The sequence below is a fragment of the Periophthalmus magnuspinnatus genome, chromosome 6, assembly GCF_009829125.3.
Source record: "Periophthalmus magnuspinnatus isolate fPerMag1 chromosome 6, fPerMag1.2.pri, whole genome shotgun sequence".
Taxonomy (NCBI): domain Eukaryota; kingdom Metazoa; phylum Chordata; class Actinopteri; order Gobiiformes; family Gobiidae; genus Periophthalmus; species Periophthalmus magnuspinnatus.
This window is the reverse complement of record NC_047131.1, coordinates 13,114,271-13,139,960: the sequence shown is the minus strand read 5'-3', so window position 1 is coordinate 13,139,960 and position 25,690 is coordinate 13,114,271. Positions and strand designations below refer to the sequence as shown.

The 25,690-nt window shown below is 39.4% G+C and overlaps 3 protein-coding genes across 3 annotated transcripts in view; 2 read left to right on the top strand and 1 right to left on the bottom strand.

The window, feature by feature from the left end:
* LOC117372699 (anoctamin-1) overlaps positions 1 to 10,084 on the bottom strand; it is a 29,367-nt gene extending 19,283 nt beyond the window's left edge. Inside the window, exons 1-12 of the mRNA XM_055222660.1 lie at positions 10,068 to 10,084; positions 7,479 to 7,642; positions 6,289 to 6,597; positions 3,778 to 3,873; positions 3,103 to 3,275; positions 2,084 to 2,138; positions 1,957 to 2,008; positions 1,825 to 1,880; positions 1,680 to 1,727; positions 1,114 to 1,178; positions 900 to 1,034; positions 121 to 281 (exon numbers count right to left, since the gene is read on the bottom strand). Of these exons, the coding sequence (XP_055078635.1) occupies positions 121 to 281; positions 900 to 1,034; positions 1,114 to 1,178; positions 1,680 to 1,727; positions 1,825 to 1,880; positions 1,957 to 2,008; positions 2,084 to 2,138; positions 3,103 to 3,275; positions 3,778 to 3,873; positions 6,289 to 6,597; positions 7,479 to 7,604 (1,276 nt within the window). The 5' untranslated portion in view covers positions 7,605 to 7,642; positions 10,068 to 10,084. The remainder of the gene's footprint in view (positions 1 to 120; positions 282 to 899; positions 1,035 to 1,113; positions 1,179 to 1,679; positions 1,728 to 1,824; positions 1,881 to 1,956; positions 2,009 to 2,083; positions 2,139 to 3,102; positions 3,276 to 3,777; positions 3,874 to 6,288; positions 6,598 to 7,478; positions 7,643 to 10,067) is intronic.
* A 1,326-nt stretch (positions 10,085 to 11,410) lies between these two features.
* On the top strand, positions 11,411 to 15,900 carry cfap161 (cilia and flagella associated protein 161). Its single transcript, XM_033968388.1, has 8 exons — positions 11,411 to 11,476; positions 13,216 to 13,305; positions 13,738 to 13,955; positions 14,632 to 14,713; positions 14,826 to 14,861; positions 14,943 to 15,065; positions 15,511 to 15,584; positions 15,690 to 15,900. Exons 1-8 carry the CDS (start codon positions 11,411 to 11,413, stop codon positions 15,898 to 15,900), a joined length of 900 nt encoding a protein of 299 aa, XP_033824279.1.
* A 6,238-nt stretch (positions 15,901 to 22,138) lies between these two features.
* igf1ra (insulin-like growth factor 1a receptor) overlaps positions 22,139 to 25,690 on the top strand; it is an 88,917-nt gene continuing 85,365 nt past the window's right edge. Inside the window, exon 1 of the mRNA XM_033968041.2 lies at positions 22,139 to 23,096. Coding sequence (XP_033823932.1) covers positions 23,003 to 23,096 — 94 coding nt within the window. The 5' untranslated portion in view covers positions 22,139 to 23,002. The remainder of the gene's footprint in view (positions 23,097 to 25,690) is intronic.

Below are 25,690 nucleotides of genomic sequence, written 5' to 3'. Positions count from 1 at the left end.
ATTGTTTCTCCACACTTGGTGGACAATGCACTCTGTGACCATCTCTGTTTCGCTCTAATACTGAGGGGTACTCCGGCTAAGGGACCAGCTGAACAGAGGGCAGTTTAAAACAATGCCTACCCCACAAAGACATGAAGATGGCAAAGAGGACGGTGGCTCCGTTGTCAAACAGGTATGTGACTCTGGCCAAAGAGCACACAGAGCTGAGCTGCCAGTAGTCACACACTCCATCACACAGAGGACACATGGTGATGTTCAGCCTGTCGTTACAGGTCTCATCACTGTCAGAGCAGAGAGCAGAGCCATTGCTGAATGATTGATTATTTGCATAGCACCTTTCATACATGTAAACAAGCAAATCAAAGTAGTTCCCATGATCAAGAAGTAGACACAAACAAACAGTATACATTAAAATAGTGCAAATTGTAAGAATAAACAGTGCAAATATAAATACAGTGATGGCGGTATAAAACATGACTTATTGTTCAATATATGAAAGCTGGAACAAAACACTTTGGGGGTCAATATTCATCGTGCTTTTTGTGAAACCACCGGCTAATAATTGTTAAATTCAGCTATTTATTTATTGCCACTCGTTATAATTCTCTGTAGTGATACATCGTATATCAAAATTTGGGTGTGGGTGGGGTGTGCCAAGAATTGTCCGACAGGAATGCCCTAAAATGAGTCTTTAATGTATTTTTGTTCCATATATTGTAATATAGGTACTATATGTGCCATATATTGCTGCATATAACGCGTTTGGTGCCGCTACAGTAGAGATGGGAGGAGGAGGGTTGGAGGCATTTATGTGACCACCATAAAAATCAAAGGCAGCAGAGGTAGCAGAAGCCACAGAGGCTGTGACAGACACACAGGGGGATTGAGGTGGGACTGACCTGGGGATGTTGGAGTCGACAGTGAAGATGCCATAGAGGAACACGATGATGCCAAGCAGAGAGGGAGGGATGAGAAGCTGAGTATAAACTCCCAGCCACGCAAAGTACAGGCCAATCTGCTCTCCAAAGTATTTTCTGTCACATACACATATACAATAGTGTTTTTCAAAGTCCTTAGTCGTGGCAGTTCCAGTTTTGACTTGTTGTTAAGTACCTGATCAGATCCACGGGCTGGTATTTGTGCATGACTCCGTAGTTGGCCCATTCTTCGTGGAGAATCTGAGAGACAATAACATTGAGTACCTTGAGTAATTAGTACTTTGTCAGATTTGTTTACTGAATTTTTCAACATAACAAAAACGAAACAGTGTCTGTGTTCCAAGTTATATCACTTTTTTGCAATAACTAGTCTATATACAAGTGTGCGTCATTCAGGAGATCAAGCATAGAAGAGGAGACATGTTAAATACTAGCCTACATCAGACAAAAGGTGGGTAGATTATTGAAAAAGAGATAATACTGTGAATGTGGTTTGCAGACGAGTAAAATCTTAATATTTAATCTATTATTATATCTATGTTAAGGGTGTAAGGTAATATTTCTTAATTTTTGTAGGTACATTAATTTCACATATTTAAATGTCAGCTAATATATTTATAGACAATCCAACACACTTCTATTGGACTGACATAATGTTATCTGAAAATCATTATCGGAATATACTATTTTTGTCAGTATGGCCGACCTCATTACATTACATTAACAGTTTGGTGAGCTCACCTGTCTGTCATTGCGCTGGTCTCTCCGTCCTCTCCTAGTGAATGATCCCTGTATAAAACAGTACAGTGAATGAGCCCTGTATAAAATATTGCACAGTGAGCTAAAAGCTTTTCTCATCTACAAACAGAGTCTAGTTTATACATACGTCATGTAGCGGGAAGGCAGATTCATACACTCCTCGAGCCAGTAATGACTGGATACCTGAGAAAAAAGGCCAAAACATGTAATTATAAATGAGATATTATAAATTATTTAGCAGAGACTTATCTGTTCTTACCAGTGGTTTGACAAGTTTGTGTACAGGTAATACGTGAAATGATCTCAGCCACCTTAAAAAGAGGAGGAACAAAGTCTTTGGTTAACTAACTAAATGTGTGAATAAGGGGAAAAGTGCTTGTACATACTATTCTGCTGCGCGTGCCATTGTCAAAGAGTGTCTCTGTAGATTTTATGTCATACCTGCACCAGAGGACACAGGACAAGTCAATAACAGTGTGCAATGAGTAAACACACCTCGCACAGAGTTCAAATCATTCAATTCTAAATATTCTTCTTGATTTGAGTTTAGAGTCATTTAGTTTATAGGTCTAGATTTTTGGATTTGTTTCATGGTCTTTCTAACTGGTTTCAGTACATATTTGTTTTTTAAGTTGGTTCCTTTGAAAGATTTTTTTTTCTCTTTAAATTTTCTGGTAGAGGATCTGCTACCTCCTTGTCTCTGGATACTATTCCTTTGCCTGAAATATTCTACAGTATGATTTTTTGCATATTCAGCTACATAAAAATACTAAATACCTTGTAAAAAGCATTCTTAGTGTGAGCGCGGTCACCTCTCCTCAGATCTGACCTGTAACTCACTTCCATGAAAATAATTTCCATACTATAGAACAACAAAAGAACATCTCCGTGTAGACAAGCAGATGGTGCTTCTCTCACCAGAAAAGCTACATAGTGCGCCTTTACAAGAACTTATTGAATGAATGTTGTGATGAATACTTTGACATAAAAATAATCTAAATACTAAACTTATTAGAGCTAATCTAGTCAAAGTTACTAAAACCTACATTACTATTCTGAATCCAGGGTATATTAAGCTATTCACATATTAATTGCTGTGTTAAAGATACTGTATGTAGTCTGCACTCTCACTGTTATAAAAAGTACTACAATCACAACCTGGGTTGCTTTAACCTGCAGACAGAGGACAAGTTTTTTTCTCATTATATGGAAAGGCTGCACCAGCACTGACTTATGATTGCCTACAAGTGCTGCGGTTTAGTGAGGATTCAAATCAGAGACAGAGTCCTTTTAGGTTTAAACCAGCTGGATTTCAGCAATAAAAATGGCAACCCAAATGAGAGACATGAGAACCAAAAAGCCAAATAATAACATAAATAAAATAAACAAGCTCCTCCACACTCACAGATGGAGCTTGTCCCTGATGAAGGCATGTTTGAGGGTCTTAAAGCGGATGCGGGTCTGGGGGTCCCTCTGGATCTCCAGGTCAGGGATGTCCGGTTGGAACGGAGTAGTCATTTTGGCCATAACCTTATCCCACATGCCCGCAATGCCTGTGCGCTTACGCAAGTCACACTTCTACTCATAAGGAAAACAAACAGAAACAGCTGAATTACTGATTTAGGACTAGTGGTGCCCAGAATATTCTGTTTATGTATTATAGTAGAAAATCAGGAATTCTTGATGCTTTGATTTAATAATATCTTTCTTACAAAAAAAAATAATTGTATTTTGTTTTAGAGTCTATATAGTCTAGATTACAAAAAAATATCTAAATATCTGCCTATTATTTTTGTAGTCACCTAGTCACAATTAATCATTTAATTGTTGCAGTCCAATCTATCAGACAATCTGAGGGTGAATGAACAATGTCACTGCTGTTTGTTAATGTGTCAATAATCGTGAATAGCTATAAAATCCTGATGTTTCTTGTTACAATCAAATATTTGTAACAGAAGATGCTGTATCAGGACAAATAACCACATGAAGGAAATATATATACAGAGAAAAGCATGTATTTATTTTTCCTAGATTCTGTGAAAAGTTAAGCTGATTATGGTCACTTTAAGTAGGTCCTGACCTTTTTGACGGCAACTTTAATCTTCTGGAGTTCTGCCTCGCGGCTGAGGATGGGCCAGGGGATGTGCAGGCGCAGGAACCTGATGCCATGTCCCCTCTACAACAACACACAACACCATAGAGTGCAGAGGTTACAGGTACAGGGGCAGAGTGTACAAGAATGTCACTCTGTATTAGGGATAGGCTGACATGGATTTTTTGAGCCGATACCAACATCTAGTATTTTGCGCGCTGCTGTGACTGATAGCAGGTATTTACCAATACCGATATTTAGCTTTTAAAAACTATAGCAAGGCCCACAAATTTATCTTAAGTTAACATAAACATCACCAATGACAAAATAATGTGTTACATGACTATGTAAACATACAGGCATATAATTCTCTTCTATTTCCATTTTTACACGAGTATGTTCAAAAAGACAAATCTGATGCACTGACTATGTAGGAATGAAACGTGGGCACACAGAGACTGGGGCAAAACACATACATGAAACGATATATCCCCCATCCCTACTGTGTATACCAGTACTGAGGTGGGACCAGACACAAGTCCCAGAAGACGAGACCCAAGATCAAGTCCAATCAAATGAGACAGGATTTCCATATAATATATGATAAATAAATTGTACTGTGAAGTTCACAAGTTTGGATATGTTTTGTTTTAACATTTTTTGAAAAAAAAATCTGAAAAATCACAATTCAATATTTTTCCCAAAATCATGCAGCCCTAACCAGTATGTAAATTGTCACTTTGCCCAATGAGCGCTTGACCTGAGTTGCTCCTCTAAAGCTGTAAGTATGCACTTATATAGTAGGAGCTCAATCCTATTATTTCAAAACCAGGCAGCAGCACCAAAAGAAGCCCAAAGGACCACACATGACACATACACAACAGATACTACCCTTGTGCCATGCAGTCTGGGTGTGCAGAGCTCTGTGCTAGTCAAAAAAAACTCTTTATTTAGACATGAAATCATAGTAATTTATTTTATATTACCATGTGGCCTTAAATCTGTGCAATCCCTCAGACATCCAGTTAGATTCCATAGTAGCCCATGAGTGTATACTCGTCTATTTGGTCTTATACTTGTTCAACTCACGATCACTCTATAGCTATTCAGAAAATGTTCATATCTGTCCTGTGGATGTGACTATTTTAGTATCAATACCTGCTCAAATGAGTCTCTAGTCTCAATACAAGTTTTACTGTCAATTGATTTTCGATACTTTTGACAAGCCAATGTTGCAGTATGAAGTTCGATTATTAGCTGGTGGCACACACTGGGCTATCGCATGCTACCACCGTGCAAATAATGAATATGACTGACTTGTCTTATCACACTGCAATACAGGCATTTATTTAATCAAAGTTTTCGTCCAAAGTTGGGAGAAAACGTAAATGGAAAACATTAAACATCAAATGTGTTTCATCATTTCAGCAGTATGATGTAAATATACTGGCATACTGAATTTAGCAACAACAAAAAAAATAAAGAATCAAGCAAACAGTTCTCAAACTACAACTTCAAATAAGATAGTAGTAGCAGTAGTACAGTGTTTATACTACAGCTTTGTGAGGGTTCTATAATCTGGTCTAGCTTCACACAATCTTAATCCTGAACCAAAACAGAGTGATTTAACCAGCCACACACATGCACAGGGCACTGCTCACTCCATTCATTAAACACTGCTCTATCTATGCGACCACGCACTAAATGACTGGGGAAAATATCTAATGGCGATTTTATTTGACAAGCATTGCGATTAGATTTGCTATTTATGTTTTTAAATTAGGATCCTGTTCAAAGTTCACATTTTAAACATGTCTAGAAGAATTGACAAAAAGACTGAAATATGAATTGACAAACTAATGCAAGAATTACATTTCAGAATGTGTTTGTACAGATCTAAACTACAGGGTTAGCAGTTTTTATAGACACTAGATTTTGTTCTTTGCAGAGGATATGATGGTACTTCAAAAATCGCAGCCTTTACGATTTGCTAATTGTGCCCTTTCAAATTGTGATTTAGATTCAGTTGCGATTAATCTTGTGGTGATACTAGTCAATGCTGAAACCTAGATACTCAATTAAGCATGTATCAGTACTAAAAAAGTTACATTCACAGGACAGAAATTATCCTTTGGCTAAACAGTTTTTGAATGATCTTGGTCTGTATCAGAACAAGTGTAAGACCACATAGATTAGTATACACCCATGGACCACTATGGAACCTACCTGGACGACTGAGGGATTACACGGATATAAGGCCATGTGGTAATATAAAATAAAGTACTAAGATTTTATGTTCAAGATCACTTTCTATTTTCTAGAGAAAGAGTCTTTTATTGTCATCGCGGTATCGGAATCTGTATTGAGTATCGAGGCCATTCCTTAGTACAAAAAGTCCAGTTTGAAATTTTAGTATTGTGACAACACTACATGCAGCCCTACTTAGAACACTGTCTGGTCTATAGACTATACAGACTACAGCGCACTTATGGCTCTCACCTCCTTGTCCCTCTCCAGGTGCAGCCCGGCCTCCAAAAGCTGAGCCTCAAACTCCTCCCTCATCAGCACCTTCTCCTCCTCCGTCAGCTTCTGCTCCTCTGGGTCAACTGTGGTGGGACACTCTCCGGACTCTCCGTCATCAAACCTGGCGCCCGGGAAGGGGAAGGGGAAGGACATGCTGCCATTGGATGCAATGGACAGACGCGACTTGGATGCTCGTCTCTTCTTGCACTTGAAGGAAAGGACGTAATCCACCTTACGCTTCCCATCAGCAAAATAGAGCCCCGGGCCCAGCTCAATGCCTGTCACCTGTCAACACATACATGTACTTAGAGTTATTCTTTGGTTGGTTTGGTTTACTGTCTTTTTGGTATTGTACTTTATCCACTGTCCTGATTTTCCCTTTATGATGAGAAACAATCTAGATTTTTTTTGTTTTAGTAAAAGGAGTATGCATCACAAAATAACTATGCGGTCTATAAACTGTATTATTGACATAATTTAATAATTCACAGCTTCTCAAACTGTGGTGTGTGCATACTTTCAAGAGTTTTCTGTCCATGGATTTGGTCTTATTCTAGTTGCACAAGATGTTAGCTCATCTGCACTTGACCACTGTCATATCAATCCTTGTTCACACACACCCCAAAGCCTCCAGAGTGTGATAGGAGCCACTTGGAGAGCGCTTGAAACAGGTGGTCTCGGAGTGGTAGGCCTGTCACAATAACACATTTTGAAGTGTGATATATTGCTAAAGAAAATATAGACAATAAACGATAATACTGAAAATTATGCCACTGACACAATAATCCTAAAACCTGATAAACCCAGTAAACACTTTTTCTAAATATACAGTATTGTTAAAAAGCATAAGCTGCAATAAATAAAATCAGAATGTATTTATAATGAGTCATAGTTAATAAGTAGTTAATTAAGTTATTTATCCGACTCTCTGCAGCTAAACTATAATCATAGTACAGAAAAATAACAAAAAGTTCCCCACTAGGGCAAAGAAACAGTACCCAAAACAAACCACATTACACCGAGCCCCCCAAAATATTGTTCCATTCTATCATATATTAAAGGATAAGTCAATATAGTAATTACTGCGACAGCTGTGGTGTTCACACGGGCCCAAAGTCACTCTCAGATCTTTTACTTCAACTCCCTTAAACCCACATAGTGTTTACCGGAGGAGGGGAATTGTTCGGGCCCGGAGCTGTGAGGGGCCCTCCATTAGTGAGGTCAATCCCGATCCCAGACAGAGAGCGGGCCAGAGACACCAGCGTGGATGAGGAGAGGGGAGGCTCACTCATGGCTGACACAGGATAATGCTCTTTTACGTTTCATCCCTCTGTGAACATACACAAACATCATGTCAAATACTGTCCAAAGAGCAGTACAACATAAGCCTGAAAGAAGAATACTTTGTACCTTTAACCAAAACACTGTGGCAAGTTCATAATAATGTCTATTTTGAAAGCATATTTACATATTAACATGGTCATGCTTAGTTAATATTATATAAATCTCAACAAAAACAAGGGACTTCTTCAATTGACCAATTATCAGAGCATAAGAAGTAGCCAAAGTGAATCTGTATACTAGGAGACTATTCCTTCCTGGTTGACTACATTAGTTGAGGCATACATAATGACCAAAAAGAATCTAATCACAGCCCCAGATGTACCAATCTCTGCACAAAGAATTCCAGCATGTGAGACTGAGTATTAAGTGAGGATATCATAACTTCCATCATATTACACATTTTTACCAAGATAAATATGGGAAATTTTTGCTGCCTAGTCAAATTTAGTCTTCATTCCAGAGAACAATGTAAAAGCTCTCTGATGTTATAATAAAATAAAAATTAAATGTTCAATAAAACAAATGCAGTGAAACAGTGCAGTGAAACAGCAGTGTCTTTACATTTGATGTAACTCTCGTTGAGACTCAAACACACCTTAAGCCTGCACCCACATGGCTTGTCAGGGCGCCAACATGGAAATCCCGAAAATGTGTCCAACAGTTAAAAAGGTCAGTCACAATGTACTCCTGTCCTGTACCCAATGATCCCAGTCTAATCAAGGCCAGAGCTCCACAAAAACTGCAGTACAGATCTACTTTACATGTTTCTAATGAGAAGGTTTAGAAGATTACCTACAAGTGGGTCTAGGCAAAAATGTACTAAGTAAGAGTATTGTTACACACTTTGAGTAAGAGTATAAAAGTATTTGGGGAAGAATATAATTGCAAGAGTAACTGACTGAATATTAAATCAGATTTATAATTTGAAGTTAGTTTAAATGGAAGGACATTACATTAAGTCATAATCTGGTATTTTCAAAAGAAAGGAACACAAAAATCTTCAAATCATTTCATATTGTCAACTTTTGTCACTCAAAGAATTACTCACAGTGGAAAGAGGACACTTACACTCAAACAAGAGTACTATTGCATTGTCAAACGTCATGACTGTGTCCAGTAGGAGTAAAAGTATGCTGTCTGAAAAGTACAGTACTTGAGTACTTGCAACCGAGTACTATCTCCTTCTGTCTGTCGAATACAGCACTTGCACTCTTACTGTCAGCAGGTTTGCCTATTCACAGATCTGACTGTAACATATCCTGGTGGTGTCAGCAGGTAGATAACTTGCCATATGCCATACTGTGGAGCATCTCCAAAATGTTTGTGTAGCTTTAATGCATCAAGAAATGAAATGCATAGAGCAGTCAATTGATTACTTATTTGTAAACCTTATTTTAAAAAACGTCCACTCTGTGCCCAGTTTTCTGTCCAGTCACCCTGGGTTAGTTGAAATTGGCAAAATAAAATGAATGAATGAATACTAGAGTGACAGAGAACAAGTCTAGTCCTATTACACTTCTACACTGCTCTCTGCAAAAGGTCTAATTGACCAAACTGACCCTGTTGCTCTTGAACTTCCTTAGCAGTAGATCTACCTGTCCCTGTCTCTGTACCTGAACATGTCTGCTGCTTGTTTGTGAGGGGGGCAGTAAACAGGCAGGGCTACAGTGCAGTGTCTTTGTGGAGCTTAGTATTGTTTAAGCCAGCTAACAGCCAGGGTCAGGAGTACCCTCACAGCGGGCAGAGGGCAACAAGGGAGAAGATTATACACCGCTAATTATAACTACAGCTGCTTTTACTCCATGCTTCACAGGAATACTGTCAATGTAAAGGCTACTAAAAGAACTACTTACAGTTCTGGCACCATGAGAAGGAACTGTCCATATCCATCAGGGTAAAAAAGAGGGAGTAGCTCAGGGTAAACATGTGTAGTGGTCCTTTCTTATCACCTTTTATTGATGTAATTTTCAGGCAGGGTAGGAAAAAACATATTTCACCATTTTTTCTGTATTTAAACTTAAGAAAATAACTTTATATTCCACCCTTTACTGTTGGCGGGTATCAAATTGGTCAACAGTAGTGACAGTTGGGACATTTCTTGTACAGAACTGGAACAAATCAGTGGCTTTGGATAAATCTACAAGTTAAATCTGGTATTCCCACTTTATTGCTATCCATGTGGACTCATTAATCCCAGACAGGTGTCATCTAGAACGGCTTAGCCCACTGTACAAACTCTACTCAATGAAATACACCGGAGCGCAGATGGTGAGGATGTGGAAAGTGTCTGAGTCTAATCGTCCCAGCAGATCTGGGGAAACAACCCTCTTACTTAAACTTAGCCCACGGTTGCGCCTTTACGCTCGGTCATCCTCATCGTTAGTTACAGTAAAAGTGAAGAATGTACTCACCAGAGCTCTGGAGTAGTCGGTTGGGGCTGTGCAGGAGCATGGATCACGGACGTACAATGGACGGACAGGCGCGCAAACGAGAGGACGGTAAACGGGAGGACGGTAAACGGGAGGACGGTAACGAGCTGAGCAATGATCCGAGCGCGTGCCCATGAGAAGAGGGATTAGTGCGCGCGACACGGAGACATGGCTAATTCCCCCCCTCCACCTCCTGAGTCCTGACCACAGCACCGTCCACACCATGGATCTGGTATATGTAGGAAGATCATTTTTCTCAAGCCATTACAGTGGGAAAGCGTGTAATTTTGCTATATTTTTCATTTTTATATTTTTTCTTTTTGAACATGTGCTCTCTGTGTGGACTGTGGCTGCTGCAAACAAGTGGGCCAGACCAAGCTCGAGTGTTGGCCTCTGGCATCTGGCGCCTTTATGCCAGGCCTGGCTGTGGCATAAAGCTGGCACACCCGCTCAAACTGGCATGTCAGCAAGCACCTCTGAGTGGGATCATGCAGTTGATATGAATAATCTGAGAGAGACCTAGAGTACAAGACGTGAGCAGGGCTTTACTACTCTTACTGAAAAACTACTGGAGGAGCACATGATAAAAGCTGAGCTACAACTGTACTGCAGGAGGAGGACACATGGAGAAGAGTAAACCATTCGGCTCTTTCATCAGCTCATTAGCAATGGTGCAACAAGTACTCCGTGTTTTTAATTAAGTAAAAGTATCACATGAAAAAAATCTACTTCGGTAAACGCATTGAAAAATATACTTATGAGTAAAAGGAAGGGCGTTCCTTTCTAGGGTTGTACAATCACGCCCTCTAGTGGCATGATATAGTCCTCATCTGCTGCATACGTAACCCTTTTTTTATTTCGATCTTTCTCTTACACTATACTGAGAAAATACATTAAACATAATGAATAAGTACATTAAATGTGAAACTGGTGTCTTTATTTACACTTTAAACATTTTATTTACACTTTAAACAAATTATTATTATCAGTAGTAATAGTAGTACTAGTAGTAGTAGTAGTAGTAGTAGTAGCAGTAGTAGGCCTATTAGTATTATTTAACTTTTATTATTATTATTATTATTATTATTATTATTATTATTATTATTATTATTTAACTTATTTAGTTTTTTCCTTCTTTTTTAAATTATTTTTTACCGCCTCACCAGTCACGTGCTTTATTTGGTGTGATTGGCCCACGTGGGTTGTCATAGTAACACGTCCACACCACGCTGCTGCTGTCCTGACGAGCACACAACACATTCACAACAGTTTGATTTCAAAATTGTGAAACTATTTATCTCACCGTGGTTTTCACTGCTGAAAATATGGCTCGGTTCAGGACACGCCGTGCGAAGGTCGGGAACTGGTACGAGGACCTGTGTCTGGAGGAGGTTTGGAACCACACTATCAAATAGTTAGGCCTATCCATGAGTTTAAGAGGGATGAAACATTAGGACCTTTGTTATAGCAACTTGGTTTGACTTACTTTGGGGACATAGTACCTGCGGTAAATATTTATCAGAGTTTTACATTAGTTAATTTCAGTTGAGCTCTAAAACAAAATCACTCTACACGTGTCATCAACTATCATCAATTACTGTGTGTTTGTTCCACTGAAGCTTCTCTTCTACTGTGTCCAGCTACTCTGCACACAGAAACTGGCTGTGGGGACATGGGATATCACCTCACTGGGGGGTGGGGCGTTGAGTGTATATCTAATAGTCGGCCTCACCTCCACGCACAGCTTGGGCTCTGGAACCCAACTCCTTGAGAGAGACTGGACTGGACTGGCTGGTGTGGGCTTGCTTATTGTCCCACAACTCAGTTTATCCCAGTGAACGAGAGGGTAACCCTGTGCCTTTGGGTCAGGGACAGGTCTCTCACTTTGGTGTCAGCCTACAGGCCAAACAGCAGTGTACAGCACCTGGCCTTTTTGGAGTCCCTGGGAGGGGTACTAAACTGGACTACAACACGCACTCCCCAAAGGTAAAAAGTTCGGGTTGGGAGGAGTTCAGGGAGGTCATGGAGCCTCAAAGAAATTTTGGCAAACCGTCCAGTTCTTCAGGAGTGCTTCACCAACTGTCGACCTTGACTGGGGTGGAAGGAATACTTAAAGGATGTTCTCAAGGAAGTTTCAGAGACTGAAGACTCAGAGGTGGACTCATTCATTATCCTGGCTGAAGTCACTGAGGTGGTTGGCTCCCTGTGGTGGTGAGGGTGGATGAGATCCGACCTGAGTATCTTAAATGTCTGGATGTTGTGGGGCTGTCTTGCCTCTGTAACATCGTGTGGCCCTCGGGAACAGCATCTCTGGACTGGCAGACCGGTGTGGTGGCCCTTTGTTTAAGAAGAGGGACCGGAGAGTGTGTTCCAACTATAGGGGAATCACACTTCTCAGCTTCTCCGGTAAGACCTATTCTAGGATACTGGAGAGGAGAATCTGACCAAACCTCAGATTCAGGAGGAGGAGTGCGGTTTTCATCATGATCATGGGACACTGGACCAGCTCTACACTCTCCATCGGGTGCTCGAGAGCTCATGAGAGTTTGCCCAATTAGTCCACATGTGCTATGGAGAAGGCATTCCTTCATGTCCCTTGTGGTGTCCTGTGGGGGATGCTTTAGGAATATGGGGTCCACGGATGTTTGCTCAGGGCTGTCCGGTCTCTGTATGACTGGGATGAAAATTAGCATGTCCCACCAGGAAGAAGCTCTAGGGAAGACTCTATGCCTTCCCTGGAGCCTCTTCCCCGAAGCACTATGTCTCTCGGCTGGCCTGGGAACACCTTGGGGTCCACCGGACAAGCTCTAGGAAGGGTCTGGGGTAAAGGAAGTTTGTGAGTCCCTGCTTAGACTGCGGCCCACGCAACCTGCCTCCGGATAAACAGAGGAAAATGGATGGATTGATAAAAGACCTACTACTACTAGCTAACTAGCCTACTACTATAACTACTAGGCTTATACTTCCATGCATACCAGAACAGTTAGATACTCTAGAGCACCTTTCAGAAAGTAGAGACAAACAGCTGTTGCAGACTACAGGCTGTCATATGAAAGAAAGACACAGATATTCATGTATTATATAAATTTGAGTTTGAATTCAGTTGTAACACATTTTTATACTTCCACAGGATACTTTGAAAGAGTTTGTAGAGAAAAAGGAGCGGGGAGAGCTAGCTGTGCAGAAAACCCAACTACTAAAGGAACACATTCTCAAACCGGTATACGTCACTTTGCCTCCAAAATGTCTTATAGCGTGCACCAGACCTGACACATGTCCCTCTGTCCTGTCTCTCTGTCTCTCTGTCCCCCTGTCTCTCTGTCTCCTGTCCTTCTATCTCTCTGTACCCCTGTTTCTCTGTTCCTTTGTCCTTCTATCCCCCGTTCCTTCTGTCTCTCTATCTCCCTATCTTTCTGTCCCCCTGTCCATGTGGCCCTCTGTCTGTTCCCCTGTTCTGTCCTCCTGTCTGTGTCTCTGTTGTCCTGCTCCCCTATCTCCACTGTCCCTGTCCACCTGTCCCTCTGTCCTCCTACCTTCTTATTAAGTCTATCCTTCTGTCCCTCTGTTTTTCTCTCTCTCTGTCTTGCTCTGTCTGTCCCCTTATCCCTTGCCCTCTGTCCTCCTGTCTCTTTGTCCCCCTATCCCCCTGTAGGTGTCTCTGTCTGTGTCCAGAGATGGCGGGGTGCACTTCGGGGACACGGTGATGCTGGTGAACATTGGCAGTGCAGAGAGACAGTGCAGTGCAGTGAGTCTAAACGCAGAGGTGTCCCGGCTGACCCAAAAGCCCACCCCAGGTCTGCTGCCCCCCTGTGAGGTCAGCGCAGGCCCAGCACTACAGCCCTGCATACGCACTGCTTTTGTCATAACCAGGTCAGTCCAGAAGAATGTGTAAGCTTTTATTGTATTTACAGTTACTATCATCTTTAAGTTGAACTAAACACTACATCCATTTTTTTCACTGTGTATATGTATTATATTTAGTCCTACACAAGAAACCAGCAGGTGTCATCAAACTGTACAAGTCACTGGTCAATTATTTGTATGACAAACTTAAGTCTTCTCTGAGTTCTGATGGGCGGGGTATTGGACCTGGATGCAGACGACTGGGTTACAGGCTGCTCAGAGCGTGCTGTTGAGGTTGTTGCATGGTGTTCTTCAGCTGACTTGACTTCGGCACTTTGAAATCTTCACTGTTCACAGGCACTCACACTTGTACTGTGCCAAGTTCATGAGTGCTAGGGTTTTGGTTGTAATCATATCAGTATGTAGGTATATTTACATTTGGTTTTAGTTGTACGGTCTGGTAAGCTAAAAAAAAGGAGCTCATTCTACTCTTTTATTGGGTTACACACTTACAAAATGGAAAGACAACAACTTGGCCATCATGTGCAGTGTTTTTGTAATTAAGAAAATGCCAGTAAAAGCAGTATTTGATTTGAACCTGTTTACCTGTTTGTTTACCTCATATCTAGGGACACAGATAGGTCATGTTATGTACCATTTAAGGTAAGCTGGGTAATTATTTATTGATAACTTTTACCTGCAGTGTGGATGGAAGTTCTGATGGCACAAATCTTCACTATGAGCAAAGCTTTGCCCTGAGAACCACCAGCGGTTTTGCAGGAGGAGTAAGTAACAGCACATTTCTTGATTCTCCTCTGTGAATCTTTTGTACATTTTCTCATCACAAATAATGTGATAAATAATATGTCTTTTTCTGCTCTTTGTTTTGCTCTTGAGTTTTTTCTAACCAGTGACATCTGCACTTTTCAAAAGGTACTTGTACTTGTCTTAATAACTTGATATTGTAACAGCTGGATTGACCTGTGTATAACCACATTTCTTGATGGGCCGTAGTGTGCAAAGAAGTCTCGCCTTCAGGAGGTGAGCCTGGAGATGCAGGGGTCGTTTCTGTCGTGGTGGAAGGTTGTACACTTTGACCCTCAGGAGCGGCTGGAGCATGAGGGCTTGCCTGTCCCTGTGAGTCTACTGACAGTACACTAGACTTCTTCTGTCTTCTTCTTTCTGTGCATTATTTAATATTTTGTTAACTTCAAATTATGAATCAGAAATTACTCTTCCTTGAGTAGTACTTTTGCCAAATAGCTTTTTTACTTTTTTGTGAGTAATTTCTTGGACCACTACTTTGTACTTCTATTTGAGTAATACTATTTTGAAGTAATGTTACTCTTACTTGAGTACATTTTTGTCTACTCTTCCCACCTCTGGATATGACATAGTTAGAGGCATAGGTAGAATTTCATAACTGTTACCTGGCAACTACAATGTTAACAAGGGCCAAAACAGAACACAAAATGTATTTCTGTGTTGTTAAAATGCCTAATTAAAATTCTTTTCCTTTTGCCATTACCTGTTAGCTTGGTTCTATCGTGTATTATATTATTTTCCATTTGGTCTCTTCCAGGCGAACGCTAAGGTGTTAATCGTCCACTGTAAGACAAACCGGGCACTGGCAGTTCTGGGAGACCATGTGCTTTGGTAAACCACACATGCTACTCTGTAGACAGTGAGACCTCTTCCTAATCTCTGTACATAAGATTGGCATTTGACCCACCATCTCCCCCTGTCCTTGCCTCCTCACAGGACCATGTATGGGACAGAGTTTGAGCTGACAGCACACACTTTCCTTGACTCTCACAAAGCTGAAGCGGACAACAACCACTGGTGGATCTGTACCTCTGACCCGGGACAGGAAGGGCTGGTGCTGTTCAACCACCCCAGTGATCAACAACCACCCGGACAACCTGCTCTGAACGACCAACAACCTGCCCCAAGTGAGGGAGGGCTCCAGTAGAAAAACAGCGGGTCTGAACAAGGCACATGGCAGTAAAATCATACTGACTGATAAAATGAGCACATTGGAAAAAATATGAAAAAACTGTTACACACACACACACACACACACACACACACAACACACACACACACACATTATTTTATTATAAGCACCACCAGTCAAAAGTTTGAACACACTTTTTCATTCATTTTTCTTCTTCATTTCTATTATTGTTTACATTGTAGATTCTCACTGGAGACATCAAGACATTATAATAATGACACATGTGGAATGTAGTAAAGAAAAAATAAACTCACAATAACTTAAAAGCAAAAAGCACAGCTATGAAGTGAAAATCATTCCCTGTGACTTCATCATTGAGAGAAGGCCAAGGGTTTGCAACGCTGTCAACAAAGCAAAGGGTGGCTACTTTGAGGATTTGAATATAAAATATGAAATGTATTTAGTTGAGTTATTTCACTTTTTCCTTTGCTGCATAATTCCACATATCTGGCAGCATATATTTGATGTCTTCTACATGAATATAAAATGTATAAAGTAGTAAGAAAAAACATTGAATCAGGGGACAACCCCTGATTCAATGTTTTTTCTTACTACCATTGACTGATGTGTATGATTATATATTGTATTGCATTATAAAATGTGTATATGGTTATATAGATATGTAAATGTAATGTAAACAGTTCCATCTGATGTGAATAATCTGATTTCTCTCAGACTGTAGATTGGAGTCATTTGACAAGGAAAAAAAGTATTTGTGACAAAGCCAAAAATAAAAGTGTTTTTAAAGATTGAAAGAGCTGTTTTGTCTTACAAATATAGTGTTGGGAAGCAACTAAACACAATACGTGTACTGAAAATACATATTCTAAATACTAGTTTTGAGTAACTCCAATACAGTTGTGGTGAGTCCATTTGAAAATGTTCCTTCTCTAATTAAACATAGATGAATGCATAACAGTGTAACAAAAATAAACCTGTTTGTCATTTTAGTTTTGGCTTTAGCTCACTGTAATATAATGCAACTCAGTGTAAAACTATTCTAAGTATTCAGAGTACACCAACAATCTGACCAGAACTGAAGAAGCAGATGAGCAGCGAAACATCTTCACTCCTACAACATTTGGTCCAGTTGACAGTTTTAACTTTGGCTTTTACTATATTCAGAGTGCAGTACCCTGATTGGACCGTGTATCAAAATATGTTACAAAATACATTTTAATTCATCAATTCACTCTTCTGTCACTAAATGCATTTTCAAAGTACTCTTCCCATACCTACTGAAATACAACAGTTACTCTAAAATCCACCGATTCACTGACATTCACTGGGTATTTTTGATGCTGTAAACACACACCAAAGATCAGATCTTACTCTAGTTATCTGACTTCTATTGACCATGTAAGTGTACCCACCGTTGGAAAAAGAAAATTTAAACAGTGCTATAATAAATAATGTAAGAAATTACATGTTTAAAAATGGATATGCACAATTAAGCTTTATTGAATCTAAATCACAATTTGAGTTGACGCAATCATCAAATCGCAAAGGCTGCAATTATTTAGACAACTGAACATACTCTGCAAAAAATAAATTATTGATGTTTTAATAGAAAAATCTGGTTGTACGTGTAGTTTAGACCTCTACAAACATGATCTGAAATGTCCCTGTGTGTCAGATGGCCTCCCTGTGTCTCAAGGGGTCTTACTCTGTTTAAAAGCTGTAGTTTAGGCATCTACAAACATGTTCTGAAATGCATGGGATTCTTGTAATAGTTTACCAGTTCATATTTCAGTCTTCTCTCAAATGTTGATGTTGTTTACAATGTGCACTCTGAACAGAATCCAACTTTTTCAATTACAAATGTAATCACAAGCTAAACACTTGTCAGAAAAGTTGCATAAACGCTCATCTCAGCACTGATTAACAGGTTTGCAAAAATTGTAAAATAGGATATGTAGTTCTCCTTGTTTAACTTTAGAGGGCGCCAGATACAAATGGATGCAAAATGAACTCACGTGACCCTGCTGAAATTGCACTGGTTACAATTTTAACTATAGACATGCAGCTCTACATTAACTACACTTTTTTAATTAATATTGAAAAATAAATAAATAAATAAAAAGGTAGCTAAATAAATAAGTCAAATACTTAAGGCCAACCGTAAAAAAAACAAAACAAAAAACAAAAAACAAAAAACAACTAGCGTAGGATTCAGATAAAGGGTGATTATCGACAATATTTTATATAAGTAACAATAATTCTATTACTATTCTAAGTATGTTTTAGTCCATCTAGGCGTATTACAGGAGAGAGATGCAAAACAGTAAAACAGATTCAGTGGGGGACAGAAACCAAGTGTAAAAGTAAAAAGACTGTAGACTGTGTATATATATATATATATATATATATATATATATATATATATATATATATATATATATATATATATATATATATATATATATATATATATATATATATATATATATATATATATATATATATATATATATATATATATATATATAATTCACTATATTTTTATCTCTTAAACTCCACCTTTCATTTAAACCTGTACATTTGTTTGCTTCTATTTTACTTAAGTAAAATGAGTCCATCTTCCCCTTTCTCTTGACACTTTTTACTCTCTGGTAGTTAATTCGATGATTTTACTTGTATCTATAATAGCCTCCTCTCCCCTCCCTGCTGTCGGCTGCAGTGCGGTACACGGGATGAATGAGGCTCAGTCCTGCCCCGTCGAGCCTGTCCCGGCTCCTGATCCACCTCAGGTTTTCCTCCGGCCCAGTGCCTATGTGTGAGTAGAGCGTCTGCCACAGCCAGACACACACAGACACACACAGAGACACACAGACACACAGACACACACAGACACACTGCTCAGGCTTCCCACGCAGTAGCAACGGCTCAAGTCTGTTTACTCTCTGTGATTCTTTAAGGCTTATTTATAACCTTAACGTTTCGGGGAATAGTACAAAAGAAATACATGAACTTTATATTTACCTTAAAATAAATTATTAACTCTATTCATAAACGAGTTCATTATATTTTGCTATTTAGTGTTTTAAAATAAGGCCTACGCAGTATCAATATTTCTTCTATTAATGTCCAAAATCCTTGTGCATATTTTCATTAACAACTTCTAATTTCCAAATAAAGAGTTTGGCTTTAAAAGATACAGTATGCAACTTTCTCGAACCATACTTTAGAACATTCTCCATAGAAAGAAGTTTTATGCCATACTGTGGAACATTATCGCCAAAGGAACAACATTTCCATGGAAACAAGCAGGTGGAAGCCCTTCTAGAGGCTAAATAACAGTCAGGTTTGTGGAGTTGCAAGCCCGCTCAGTGCTTCTTTCAGTTTTTCAAAAGAATAAACACAACCAAAATGAAGCAAACAAACAAACTAAAACACTGGATTTTGTTTATTTGTTTATTTTTGTTAAAAAGTTACATACTGTGGCTTTAAGGAGCCTATATTATGCAAAATCAACTTTTTTGACCTATTTTGAGTTTGAGTTGTGTTAATTGATTTCTGTTTCATCCGTGTATTTAATCAACAAAGTAATTTAAAAGCGCGTTGCTCATTTGCATATCGCACATATATGTTTAGTTTGAAGTCGTGATCGTAACTTCAGTTAAAAACAAAACTGTAAAAGATATAAAATGGTAATAAACACTTTCGTAATTAGGTTTAAAGATGCACTATGTAACTGAGACACCGACTGAGATGCTGATGCTGGGAATGTTCCACAGTAGAGCATTAAAATTATCTTTAATTTAGTACATTCCATTATTTTGTATTTTATTGCTAAAATACCTTTAAAACATGCAGTCTTATTGCGCGCTCACCTGTCCACAGATCTGACTTGTAACTTGGCCTGGTGGTGTCTCCATGCAGTTTGAGACTTTAAGGAATTATATTCAGGATTAAACCCAGACTAAAGCAGATCCACGGTCTATATCAGGATCAGGACTGAGGTCTAAACTAGGATTAATTCAGGACTGAACCAGAAAAGTAAAAAAAAAAAAAAAAGTTAAAAAATGTTGTAATATTTGTTTAAAAATTGAAATAGTTGTGGTGATTTTTGTTTGTAGAAAGCAGTGACCTACTTTGGCTGCTTACAGCAGTGGAACATGTGGATGTTTTGAAAAGAATGTGTTAAACTTTGACAGACTGTACAATGGTGAAGTGGCTCTCCAACTGTCTCATGTCATGTACAAACCAAGCACTCAGCCTGGTCTTATATGTTTGAAAAACACCTGGACAATGTGGGTCAAGTGTCCTGCTCAATGGCACAACATTAAGTGGTAATGTGGGAATCAAATCAGTTATCCTCTGCTTCTTGGATGTATGCTTACCCACTACCCCCAAATAAATATGTTTTGGAAGTAGTTAAAGGACCTGTATGTAGTCTGTGCCGAGTTTATAAAAAACTACAGTTAGAGCTGGACCTGGGTAACCAGTGACTTAACCTGCAGATAGAGGACACATACATGTTTTTCTCAGTATATGGAAAGGCTCCACTACCTCTGATTAATGATTGGCTGCAGGTGCTGGGGTTAAGGGAGTGACGGTTGAGGTCAGAGAGAGTCCTTTTAGGTTTAAGCCAACTGGATTTCAGCATTCAACCCAACTGGCAACACAAATGAAAGACTCGTGTGAGGCTCATTCTGCTTTTTGATTGGATAATTCTCAGAATCAATACACCAAATTATAACATAAACAACTTGGCCATCATATCCAATGTTTTGTAATTAATCCCTGCTCGGAGAGCATCGGAGATGCTACCAACTTTTTGCACAATAGACTTTCTACACCAAATATGGCAGAAGACATTCTAGAGGAAACGCTTTAGGGGAAGGTCCCATCTCACCACTGACCGAACCAACAGAGCAGACAAAGAGTGAGGCTTAGGAGAGGCTTTGTTGTTTTGCCTCCAGAGTTCACCTGGCTCCCCCTGGACACTGCTGTGATGCTACAGGACTCAGAGGACACAGAGGGGGAACACTTTTGTCCCGAGGGCTGTTCCTCCCCTCAAACTGCCCTAACACTGGGTTTGATGACCCTACCTGTTGAGCTGCACTGAGACTTTTGTTTGAGTTTTTATATTATCATTGTATTTTACTGCTCAGTGTGCTTAAATTACCCCTCAGGGACAAATAAAGTGAGTTTGGTTGATTGGTTGAATATCAGTAAAAGCTATGTTTGATTTGAACATATCTGTTTCATGTCTGGGGCAGTTAGGTCATGGAGTTTTAAATGAAAATCTTCCATACAGTTCCACAATGGAGAAATTACAATGTTGCAACACATGGGTAAATATAAAAATAATTCTGCCTCCATGACCCGGCCCTGGATAAAACAGAAGAGAATGGATGGTGGGTGGATGGATAACCCAAACATACAAAACAATAAGTACAAAAGAGAATTATTTTTAGGATTTAGTTGCACAGGCCAAACAATTCTCATTGTAAACCTACCTCCCTACAAACCTAACAAATGTTTGGGAACCTGGAACAATAAGATTGAAAATAAGTCAAAACAGCTAACAATATATTATTTTTGATTATGATTTTTTTTTTTTTTTTTTTTTTTTTTTTTTTTTTTTTTTACATCATGCTGGATTGTAATTTATAGAATACAATATACATATCCAATGTCTAATGTCTAATGTTTAATTTCTAGTTGGATGTGTCTCCATGACAATGTTTGCCTGGAATGTTTGCAATACAAGACAAGTTTAATGCACTACACTGGAATATTCCTCATGCAAAGCAATCACATGTCCATGGAGACAAGCAAGTTGTGTACTTCTGATTAAAGAGGTTACATAGTGCATAGAGTCAGGTTTATGGAGACGTCTTCTCACAGTAAGAACACAACAACAACAACAACAACAACAACATGCTTTTATTTTAGTGTATTTTTGGCTAAATAATAAGATATAATAAGATATATCCTGCTTTAGAGTTGATTCAAATTCAAATCAGTCACCATCTTAAAGCACTAAACTGTTAATACATTTGAATCTATTTTATTTTTACGCACAGTATAACTAAAAACAGCGCTTATGACTGAACAACGACAGTCAGTGAACCAATCAGTGTGCGTAATTCGCGCGTAATCAAGCCTCTCCGCTTTTGTTCCAGCCCGGGTTTTCCTTTCCTCTGCCCGCCACCTTATCCGGACCCTGCGCGTTTGAGTGAGCGAAGCCGACTCTGTTTACGGCACAGATTCCACGGAGGAGCGGACAACGACCGAGGGCGAGCCACCGTCGGATCTCAGCCTCGGAAGTACGGGCTAGAGCGGGCTTTGTTTTTCTACTTTTTACGCGGAAAAAACAGCAGACGTGACGGCGGATGATTGTGTTTGCCTTTCGGACTAGCACACGTCTCCTCTCCCTCCCGGCTTCGGTTTTAGCTGGAGAGACCCATTCCATTGCGTGGCAGAAGTCTGGTGTTGTTTTTCGGCACGGCACGGAGCAGCCCGGCCTGGTCCGGATCACTTATTACGCGTTTATCCGCTCACGACTGGGCATTTTGGATTTAAAGCGTGTAGCCTGGTGCTTTTATCATTCATTTTGAGGTTCGCAGCCACCACCCCTGTGTAGCTGGCTTTCCTCGCCCCCACCTCCCCCTTTTCCCCAACACAGGCTCACATGTATGTGGCTCCTCGCTGGCTATTAACCTTTTAGGAAGTTGTCCCAAAAAGGCCAGGTCATAGTGCTGTTATTTGGAATTACGAGATGGAGACGGACGACGCGGATTATCACTATTTGTCCAGAAAAATAGGCTCGTGTGGCACAGCAGCCCGAGCATGCAACGATTGGCAAAAATAGCAGACTGTTTTTGGTTTTTTATATCTCTTATTTTTCTCAGTTTTTGGTCACAATTATTCATAGATTTATTTACAGAGCCTGTTTGAGGGGGAATTCTCTCACGCGATTTCGGAGGCCACACGCAGAGTCACCGTGTTTACGCATTGGATCTTTATTTTTTAATCTTAAATCGCTACCTGGATTTCTACATTTGTATAATTTTATACACTTTACGTGGGAGTTACGCAAAGGAACATGAAAGCTGGCGCACCGGTGTACACCCAGACGGTGTTTTGGGGCTTCCTCCTCTCCATCTCCAGCTTGTGCGTCCTGACATCACATGGCGAGAGTAAGTCACTATTTTAAGATCAGTTTATAGCGTGTAAGGTACAGTTGATCAGAAAATCTTGGTATATTTCTTAAAATAAGGCTGCCCTGGTTGTTGACGGGTAGAGCGTGGATTGGACGTACTCTGGGATGCTACAGGACCATGTGGCGGAGGTGGACACGGTCCTTCTAAACTAGGTCTAGAACATTCAGTCTCGTTCTTTAAACGTAAATGCCGGTGCTGGACATTTTAATACACGTATATATTTGTCAAATGTTTTTTTCGTGTGTGTAATGTTTGTAATGGAGAGCTGCGGAGGGATCGGGAGATCACAGATGAAGGTTACTACGACCATGTGGCCATTTTGCATTCGGGAGTGAGTCTCAGCAGTGTTCGCACGCACAGGACAGCGATACTGAGAACGACACACTCCTCTGAGTTTGGGGTTTTATCCTGTTAAACTAGCCTAATGCGCTGTAATGAACCAGTAACAGGGAAAAAAAGGTTGCTCTATATTTTTTTATGTAGTCTACCTATTTTCTTGCATTCTATTGCGCTTTAAAAATGTGCATATCTATTCAGTCCTCCACGAATATTTTAATGCCAAGTAAACTTGTACAGAATAGTGTCCAAGTTAAACATAAAATTATAGGCTGGCTTTGCTCATGAGTCTATATGAAAATCAGAACAAAAAATACCATAACGAATTTATAAAGTACTCATGGTTAAAAATACTCCTTTTGTTCGTTTTATAGGCCACTTTTGCCTAGTACTTATTGGCAGACACTTGCCATTTGAAGAAAATGTTTTTAAAGGTTTTTGGACTATTATCCAAGCAAAATAAACTGTACGCCTATTGTATAATAATATATACCCTATTGTAGTTATTATGTTTTGATGTTGATGTAATCTAGCAGACAAAACATAAAATCATATATAAGTAATACATAAATAAATATATACATAAAGACACATACATTACAAATAAATAATATATACATAATATAATAAATAAATATAGAGACATACATTGCAAATATAAAAATGATAAATACATTTTTACATTGCCTTTTGGTGCATTTTATTCTGAGTAAAATTCAACTAATCCATAATAACTACTTTGGACTATGAGACCTGTAATCTCTCATTTGTCCAGGTTCAGTGTAGAGATGATTTAATCCGTGGTCATCTCAACAGTGTTTTTGCAAAGACGTTTCGGCCACTTTCAATTTGATGGTACTGGGAATTTATTCTAACCTGTTGTAACAATTGATTTCTTTTGAAAACTCTTTTCTATTAGCTGTCAGTTAGACCTTCCATATTGGCAAAGTTATCTTACATAACCCCTTTTAAAAGTTGATTAAAGTCCTGATTATTCCAAGGAACATGCCTTGACACTGGCTATGTTTAGACACACATCAAAAATCTGACTGTTATCCGATTTATGCAGTGATCAGGTTATTGAAATATAATGTTCCGTTTGGTGTGAGTAATTTGATTTCTGTCTGATTGTTCACACCTGTGTGGGTTTTGACAAGAAAAATGCAAAAAGACAAACAGTCACTTTCATTGGATGGAAATGAGCCTTTCCTGAGTAGTTTAAGAATGATCTTAAACTGTATCAGGAGTACAAGAGCACATAGACATACATAGAGTACACATCCTTGGACTGCTACGGGATCTACCTGGACAACGGAGGAATTATGCAGATACGAGACCACATGGGAATACAATTTAATGTTGAACATCACATTCTATTGTCTAAATAAATCATGTTATCATAATCGGCATTGAGTATCGAGTCTATTCCTTAGTATCGAATTCGAGTTTGAAATTTTAGCATCGCGACAACACCATAACTGACACATGTCACCAGGTGTTTTTGATGATCAGATTTCTCTTATGCTGTGAACATACTCCAGAAATCAGATCTGATTATTGGGTTATGTGATAACTCTAGTGATCTGACTTCTGCTGGTCAGATAAATGTCCCCAGTGCCTTCCTCCTGCAGTCTACAGTTGTATATAGTCGTTATAGCTCTCAGAACAGTGGAACAGTAACACTGTAGAATGGTAGAAAGTGGTCGGTTGATCAGTTGGGTGTCAAAATCACTATTATGATACATGAATATAGAGCCTGTTCTTTAGTATTGAAATGAAGTTTAAAATTTTAGTATCATGACAGAGTGAGATACTCAGATTCTCATAGTCAACACAGCACATGGATCTCCAGTCTCAGACAGCTTCCTCTGACTGAGTGACAGACTGTGACTGCTGCCCTCACAGGAGCAGGGGCCAGACACCCTTTAGGGGCCAGGAAAGGTGCACAGGGACAGTCCACTTCTTTCCTACATAAAAGCATTGTACCAAGTTATTTTAGTTGAGCAAAATGTTGCTTTCAGCTCTTGAGGTCAAAATAAGTCAGCTGCGTGCTGTCTGCATCTAATTACAAAGCGTTTCATTGTCCAATAATCAGGAAGTGAGCTATTAGCATGCTAGTTGTTTGCTTTACTGTAACGGCAAAACTGCTGGTCTGAGTGTTGTGAAAAGTACTTAACCAAACCACTTAACATATTAAAATGAACTAGTTCTATTTTTCACCTTTTTTAAGACAC

Coding starts and splice junctions, on each gene's coding strand:
- cfap161 (XM_033968388.1), top strand. CDS start 11,411: ATGGCTCGGTTCAGGACACGCCGTGCGAAGGTCGGGAACTGGTACGAG. Junction 13,956..14,631: donor ACTGCTTTTGTCATAACCAG/GTCAGTCCAGAA, acceptor TTTTACCTGCAG/TGTGGATGGAAGTTCTGATG. Junction 14,714..14,825: donor CCAGCGGTTTTGCAGGAGGA/GTAAGTAACAGC, acceptor TTTGCTCTTGAG/TTTTTTCTAACCAGTGACAT.